We start from the raw sequence: 8,405 nt of genomic DNA on the forward strand, positions 1-8,405 counted from the left end.
TCAAAATATAAAAGGAAAAACAGACCTGAAAAAAGGAAAAGATAGCGAAAGAGTGAAAAAAAGAAGGAAAAGGCGCACACTGATTTCATCCATCTTTGTAAATTCGAAAGAGAAATGCCTTAATTAGAAAGTCAAAATCCGGGTTTTTAATTTCCCTTTTTTGTCTGAATTAGGGTTCTTGAAACCATACATTCCTGTCTACAGAATTCCTGAAACTGAATTGTTATCTTTTATTATACAGGTGTACAAAGTTGATTAAAATAATATTTTGTGTTTGGTAAATCATGTAATGATATACACAGGAATTTTCTTTACTTGGCAGATCAATGGGTCGCTCCCGTGGAAATTTTCATGCTGAAGACGACCCTAGTCAAAGGTTTAGTATTTCCTTGCTTTTCTTCGTATGTACCCTGCATTTCGCGCGAGTTAAAGTGGCAGAATTATCTTTAGTGTTTTTAGTGGCTGGATGTTTTAGCGGTAATCAGTACAAATCTGTGAGATCGGTTTTGTTTAATAGGGTTTGATAATGCATGTGTACATTTAATTTTCTTTATTTTTATTTTTTTTACTTTTGAGTTTTCCATAATTTCTAATGTGCGTTGTCATTTGTAAAGAATTTCTTTCTTAGTATGTGGGAAGGATGTTAATTTTGATAGCCCAGTTTGAGGATAATCCCCATCAATTCGTTTCAATTTTTCTGGAAATGTATGTAATCATGATATCCTTTTCTCCTGGTTCTTGCATTTCTGTGCTACAGTGAAGTTGGAAATTGTATTTCTTTCGTACTGAATAGATAAGAACTATGTCTATATGCTTTTCATATCATGATATTTCTACACATTCTTAGTAATATTTTGTATATTTTTGGCAGATCAAGGAGAAAAAAGAGTGCACAAAATGGAGAAAATTTGGAATCTGTTACTGCAGGTCACTTGCATTCCCCTGTTAGTTGGATTAGGATTTAGTGACCGAATGCAGCTAATCTTGGATTCTGATATATCGAAAAAGAAAATAGCACAATGGCACACTGATCCAATGTGTTTAACCTTTTGGTCTCTTGCTCTTGATTGCTCAGGTCAAGGATCCACTGATGGGAAAAGGGCATTATACCATTGCAACTATTGCAACAAAGACATTACAGGGAGAATTCGTATAAAGTGTGCTGTATGTTCTGATTTTGACCTTTGCATAGAGTGTTTCTCAGTAGGTGCTGAGGTTCATCCACACAAAAGTGGTCACCCGTATCGGGTTATGGTCAGTACCTGAATGAAGATGTTTAAGTTAATTTACTTTTCACTAAGATGTCTCTGAATAAACTGACTATCTATTTTTTTATTTAAATGAAGACTAGAAATTTGGATTGCCGACCTTTCGGATTTTCGAGTGACACATGTAGATGTTGATAATTGTTGCAGTGGGTGTGCATAAGATATAGTATATTGTTCTTAATGCATATTTTCCATGGTCTTTAATGTTTTTCTATTTTGACTAGATGAGTTTATACAATAATGATAACACGAGAAAGGTAAAAAATGAATGGTCTATCTTTAATCAATAATGAACTGATCTTTTTCTGTGACCAGTGCTCTTTTTTTTTTCCCGGTAGCTTATGATTTATTTTTTCCAAACGATTTTACACATATATTATTACTGAAAACATGAGTTTCTTTGCTCATAGTGCTGACGATCTTCAAATTGAAATCTGCACAGGACATCTTATCATTTCCTCTCATTTGTCCAGAATGGAATGCTGATGAAGAAATGTTACTTTTGGAGGTGATCTGTAATCTCCTTTCAGTTTTCGTTGGATCATTGATCTGTAACTCATAAATTATCTGGAAGTCTTATCTTGTTATCTGCCTCATCAAATATCATACTAGCAGAAGTCTTATCCTGTTATCTGCCTCATCAAATATCATACTCGCAGGGGATTGAAATGTATGGCATGGGGAACTGGGCTGAAGTTGCTGAGCATGTTGGGACCAAAACAAAGGAAGTGTGCATTGAACATTATAGGAATGCTTACCTCAATTCTCCTTACTTCCCTCTTCCGGTATGACTTCTGGCAGAAAAGTTAGCTACTTTCAGGGTTGTATTTTTGTCGGAAAGTCTCGTGAAATACATTTTCTTTCTCAGGATATGACACATGTTGTTGGTAAAAACAGAAAGGAACTCCTTGCGATGGCTAAAGAGCATTTTGAGGACAAAAAAGGTTTGTGGTAATTGTCCTCTGCTTCTCCTGCCTTTTTATCCTCTCTATCTTCTCTCTGTTATGTATTGGTCAATTCTGGTGTGGATTGCATTTACAGTTACTTTATTAAGATAGAGTAGTATTGTATATTGTGAATTTAAGAACTTTATTCGTTTTCATGTCTTAAATGTTATAATCCCTTTTAAGCAAACCTGAGGGGTGCATTCAACTAATTCTTTTGTTCAAAAGGGCACGTGCATGACATTTGGCTTAAACTGATTTTGGACCTACTGATATGTGCGCGTTTCTTGTCTCACAATTGTTGAGATTTTAGACTTATGCTGTTTGATTTTCTCTTAGTAATAAGATGTTTTCTGGATGTGAATTAATAATGATATGAGGAACTTAACCACCCCTTTTTATTCATGGTGTTCACCTGGTTTTGTTAATTGATCACCACTTTTTTAACTTATAAAGAATTGAGGAAATTTGTTTCCTATTTGAGAGAAATATCATGTAAGGTTATGTTCCACTATATAATCTGAAACAGTTCAGTATTTTCTCTGTTGCTCTAAGTTATAGAGTTTTGGCATGCTGCATGATATGTGAGTACTTTTTCACAATATTATCCAAGTAACTTGGCTTTCTTTGCCAGGGGAAATACAACTAAAGGAGGAATCTCCATTTTCTCCCTCAAGAGTCAAGTATGTAATAGTTTCCTTATAAATACTCATATGCTATCTTTAAACGTATTTGAAACTTACAGATTCTTGCTTTTAGGGTTGAAGATTCGTACAAAACTGGTTCTTCAGGTCGTTTGCCTTCCACCTCTGTTGCAGGTAATAAGAATTACATTCTGGTTAGCAGCTATGCTGAATGCGCTGCTGATGTGATCTGAACTAATGTTTATTAACTGTATACTGTATACCCTTCTGAAACTGAAAGATATACTGGAACCATTCTAAAGCAAAAATCTTGCAGGAGCTAAAGGTAATAAAAAGGCATCCAACATGGCCCATGCCAAGGATCAGGGCGATCTAAAAATGGAGGGTGGGCAACTTGCTTAGTTATTCTGTGAGCTTTGAGTTGTTAAACTACTGCTAATAATTGGTCACTTTTTAAGCAATAATTTTTTCTTCAGATCATATGTCAGGGCGGAGTTTTGGGGGAAACAAGCCAAAATCAGCAAAGGTTGAGGGCCCATCTTTGGTGGATTCAAGTGGTTATAACCCGAAAAGACAAGAATTTGATCCTGAATATGATAATGATGCCGAGCAGTTGCTCGCTGATATGGAATTCAAGGAAACTGATACTGAAGAGGAGCGTGAAATAAAACTGAGAGTACTTCGGATATATTCAAAGAGGTATCTTCTGAATATACTCCCTCGTGTGCTATTTAGGGACTGAAATTTGTGAAAAGGAAATTTGAAGGAAGAAAAACCCAATTAAACATGTTCATCAGACACATTGTAGAAGGCCGCTCAGTTCTATTCCTGTAGGTGCTAATGCAACCAAAAGTATTATGCACAACAACCCCCATCAAAGCAATGCGAGTATAAAAGTTATCTTAAGTTTGCAAAAGCTGGTACTTAGCATGTATCAGTCATAAGGAGATCATGTTGCTAAATTGTTTATCTGCTCTCCAATATTTTGTTTGTTGTTAAATTTATTTTATTACTGTGATTAATATTTATGTTGACAGACTTGATGAGAGACAACGGAGGAAGAATTTTATTCTAGAGAGAAATTTACTCCATCCTAGTCCATTTGAGAAGGACTTAAGCCCAGAAGAGAAGCAATTATGCAGACGTTATGATGTCTTCATGCGCTTGCATTCCAAGGAGGACCACGAAGAGCTACTGAAAACTGTTGTATCAGAATATAGGATTCTAAAGCGGATTCGAGAACTTAAGGTATGCTGCGCCCTTAGCTTCTATTACTCCATGAGAATGCTTTTAAAGAACATAAAAACTTATAATCCGTCTTATTATGGGTTTACTTCAGGATTCATAATTTAGCAAGTGAACAAACTAGACATTTTCGGTGGACATAGTTAAATGTTGACACAGGACTGTGACTCTTATTCATACAAAATTATAATTTGTCATTTCCAAAGTTGATCTGAAGCATTGTCCCTTTTTTTTCCTTCTCAATAAGTTCATGACTATGTACCATTAAGAATAGTGTGCAGTTTGGATCTGGAAGACAAAAATAGAAATTTAGCTGGCAATTTAGGAGCCATCTATAATGTATGGACATAGACGGGGGGGACATGGACAGGACGACACGGAAAATGTAGAAAAATTAAGGCACGACACGGCACTGTTACGGTTGTATATAATATATATTTTTATTATATATATTTTCAATTTCTCATAAGATTAAAATATGCAATATGAACATATCAAGATAAAATAAAAAATAAGCATGTCTTACATCTATATTTTTAACCAATTGTGGCTTCAAAAATATACATAATCAGTTTATTAAATTTCTTCTCAAAACTTTCAGTTTGAAAGAAGTGAGTTAATTTTTTTTATTTTTTATTAAGCTCAAAATTCTTTTTTTAAAAAAAAAAATAGCCCAAAATTTATTGAAATTATAAAAAAAATTCAAAACGTGTCCAAAATGTGTCGAACAGGCGTGTCTGATGCAATGTCCTTTTCTTTTTCTTTTTTCTTTTTTAATTTGATCACGTGTCCGAGCCATGTCCGTGTCCGACATTGCATCGGGTAATTTTTCGGAGTGTCCATGTATTATAGGGAGCCAGTCATGACTTGATACATCTCAATTTTGTGAATCTTCTATATGTAAACTTTTGAAAATGAATAATCAGGAGGCAAGAGCCGCTGGTTGTCGTTCAGCTGCTGAAGCTGATAGATATTTTGAACAGAAGAAGAGGGAAACTGAAGACGGTGATCATCGGAAGGAAAATTCTCAGGCTGGTCCAAGCAGCCAGGAAAGTCTGAGTGTACCAGTTTCTTCAGATTCATTTGGTACATACTCAACTACAACATCTGCAGGCCAAGCCAACTCATCAACTGATTTGGATTTTGTTACAATTTCTGCTGCAAATTTACTGTCTGAATCTGTAAGTATCCAGTTCTTGTTTGCTGCTATTGCAAAGCAGCTGTTCGTATAGATGAAGCGGAAGCTTGCTTATTTTCGTAAAGTGAATACTTTGATGTGGTATATAGAAGTTGGGGACTTTTATTCTTCCAAAGAACTATGCAAACCACTGTACATGATGGTTTCGAGGGTCTCATTTAGACAGCTAATCTATATATTGCATGCTTTTGACAGGAGAAACAACTTTGTCGTGAGATCAGGTTAGCTCCACAACATTATCTGAAAATGCAGGAGGACATGACGACCCAAATTATGATCGGCAACATCACTAAGAAATCTGATGCCCATTCCTTGTTCCAAATTGAGGCAGCCAAAATTGACAAAGTTTATGATATGCTTGTGAAGAAGGGGATTGTTCAATCATGAATGCGCCAACAAAAACATACTCCACATCCACATTCGGGTTCTGCAAATGTGGCACTTGATGAACTTGGAGCACCCTTGTGTGTTCCCTACCTTATTTAGGATACCTACACTAATCATTTAATTCAGTTGGAATTTATTGATTTGTTTCCAGTAAATTATATCTCCTTCTTAGATTAAGTCTCTGTATTTTCTTGGTCTGTATATATATGATCTAGACTCTTGTGATTCTATAAGTTTTGATGAATTATAGAATTCCTACTTTACTTTAGTATAGTCTTAGTTAAGTTATTAATTTTTAGTAAATCACAGCTATCTTTTTTGAAATTTGTCATAATTACAAATACTTTTTCGTTGTCAAGGAAAATTCCTTCAAATAAAAAATAATTATATAGCTTTTAAACGAGGTGGAAATTACTATTCAAAATTAATTACAAGCATCTCCTGCTGGAGTTGTTATAATTAATTTTTTACCGCATTACAAATTTAAAAATTGACAGCTTACCCTCTAAAATCTTCATCTAAAGAAAATCTTAAATATAATTTGATTAAAAAAAAAAGAGGGAAAACTATTCGATCTATTTTTTATATTTATATTTTGTTTTAAGTTTTATTACACTTTACCATACCAACGTTGCACATTCCATCTCAATTCGCTTTTCATCAGAAAATGATCACTGACGCATGACATCCTTTACGGACAAGATGGTTGAATTCGACATTTTATTTTTCACAAATTTGACTGTCTTGCTCTTTAAAAAATATCATGTGTCAGTTATGTGATCACTTTTAAACAAAAGATTTTCATAAAAAGTTATTTAAGCAATTGGTTAACGGATAAATTTATTTGTTAAGTTATTTAAATTTTCAACTGGTTAACGAATAAATTAATTTGTTAGAGGAAAATAAATATTAAAAGTAATAAAAATAATTTTTCAAACTACATAAGTTTAAGTATAATTCCATAGAATCTCAAGAAAGCCAGTGCAATTATTCCTATATTAATTATTATACAGATTATTCAACTAACTATAACGAATTTATAACTAGAATTATCGAAACCGCTCAGCTTTTGCTTCCCTTTTGCATGGCTTTGGCATTCACTTCTTCAGCACGACGAGCAGTCACTTCCACTCTCTAAATCCTCATATCAAAGGGTTTCTTCTTTTGATTCTCAAGTTTCTGGTTTGTCTTCTTGTATGATCAAGAATCAATCTTTTCCAAAAACTCCTGCTTCGTCTGTTATTTTCTTGTTTTTGCGTATTATATTGGTTTCTGAGAAGCGAAGCGTTTCGTTTTGCCTTCTTCACCAGAAGTTGAAGTTTGATGAAAGCTCCATTGTCATTTCCGTATATGGTGGTTTCTGGGCTTAGTATATTTGTTGTCATTCTGAATTTTCGGGATTCTCGAACACGGGACTTGTATAATCACGATTTCTTGTTCAGAAGAAGCATGCAATCAGCTTCTGGGGCTTCTGCCGCTAATATTCATCCCGATGGTGATGGTATACCCTGCATTTAATATTCTTTAATTGTTGCAGAATTTTTCTGTTTTAATTTCTTGAAATAAATGTGTATCTTTTAAGGTATCTTCTACTTGATGTATGGTGGTTCTTGATGGAAGATGTATCTAAGCTGCTATATATCATGTTATTTTAATAGAATTGATATTTATGCTTTTTATATGCAACAGTTTTTATATCCCATTCTCTTGATTGCTCAGGTAAAGGGACCAATAATGAGAAAAGCGCGTTATACCATTGTAACTATTGCAAAAAAGATATTACAGGAAGAATTCGTATAAAATGTGCATAGTGTTCTGAATTTGATCTATGCATAGAGTGTTTCTCAGTAGGTGCTGCCCTTCATCCTCACCAAAGTGATCACCCGTGCTAAGTTATGGTTAGTACCTTACCCGAGAGTGACCGTGTATTGTTTAATTCATAGTTTTCGTGGCTTTTGATGTTTTTCAACTTGACTGAAAGTCTTTATGTTTCTTGTTATATGGATACTGTGATATATTTCTTTTGTACCCTATGATTCTTTTCCGCAAAATCCTTTCTATCTGCAAGATATTACTGGACATGCTGAGTGATTTATTTGCTGATAATGTTGACGATCTTCAAAATGTCTTCTGTAAAGAACGTCCTATCGTTTCCTCTCATTAGTCCAGATTGGAGTGCTGAGGAAGAGCTGTTACTACTGGAGGTTACCTGTTATCCCTTTTGAAGAGTCGGATCATTGATCTATTACTCATAAATTGTTTGGAAGCCTTGTGTTATTATCTACAACCTTGGTTACCACAACTAGTAGGGGATTGAAATATGTGGCATGGGAATACGGGCTGATGTCGCTGAGCATGTTGGAACTAAGACGGAGGAAGCCTGCATTGAACATTATACGAATGCTTCCCTTAATTCTCCTTATTTCCCTCTGCCGGTAAGACATCTAGCAAAACTAAGCTACTTGCTGAGATCAGCGTTTCAAAGACTTATGAAATGCGTTTGGTTTGTCAGGACCTGACACATTTTGCTGGTAAGACTAAAGAGGAACTCCTGGCAATGGCTAAAGGGCATCGTCAGGAAACAAAAGGTTGGTCCGGTTTCCTCAGTTCAGCACACTATTTGATAATTGATTACTGCATTTTGCATTGAGTTGTAAGTCGTCAAATTTTGTGGTAATGATAATATTGAAATAATTTTTTTGTTCTTGTTTTCCTTTGC

At 34.7% G+C, this 8,405-nt stretch overlaps 1 protein-coding gene and 1 pseudogene across 2 annotated transcripts; both read left to right on the top strand.

Moving 5' to 3' along the window:
* Positions 35-5,954, top strand: LOC105168043 (transcriptional adapter ADA2b). Of its 2 annotated transcripts, XM_011087957.2 has the most exons (14): positions 35-241; positions 323-376; positions 872-927; positions 1,076-1,254; positions 1,711-1,776; positions 1,928-2,053; positions 2,137-2,212; positions 2,847-2,895; positions 2,972-3,030; positions 3,173-3,241; positions 3,333-3,555; positions 3,894-4,104; positions 5,028-5,282; positions 5,495-5,954. In XM_011087957.2, exons 2-14 carry the CDS (start codon positions 327-329, stop codon positions 5,684-5,686), a joined length of 1,611 nt encoding a protein of 536 aa, XP_011086259.1. In that variant the 5' UTR covers positions 35-241; positions 323-326; the 3' UTR covers positions 5,687-5,954. The 2 variants fall into 2 exon arrangements, with proteins under 2 accessions (XP_011086259.1, XP_020552146.1); XM_020696487.1 differs by lacking the exons at positions 35-241; positions 323-376 and adding an exon at positions 515-705.
* Positions 7,037-8,405, top strand: part of LOC105168610 — a 2,498-nt pseudogene continuing 1,129 nt past the window's right edge.

This window comes from Sesamum indicum, linkage group LG8, assembly GCF_000512975.1.
Source record: "Sesamum indicum cultivar Zhongzhi No. 13 linkage group LG8, S_indicum_v1.0, whole genome shotgun sequence".
NCBI lineage: Eukaryota > Viridiplantae > Streptophyta > Magnoliopsida > Lamiales > Pedaliaceae > Sesamum > Sesamum indicum.

Excerpts from the sequence above, each read along its gene's own strand:
- LOC105168043 (XM_020696487.1), top strand. The coding sequence starts at position 641 with ATGTTAATTTTGATAGCCCAGTTTGAGGATAATCCCCATCAATTCGTT. Across the intron at positions 1,255-1,710 it reads GTCACCCGTATCGGGTTATG|GACATCTTATCATTTCCTCT; the intron begins GTCAGTACCTGA and ends AAATCTGCACAG. Across the intron at positions 5,283-5,494 it reads CAAATTTACTGTCTGAATCT|GAGAAACAACTTTGTCGTGA; the intron begins GTAAGTATCCAG and ends TGCTTTTGACAG.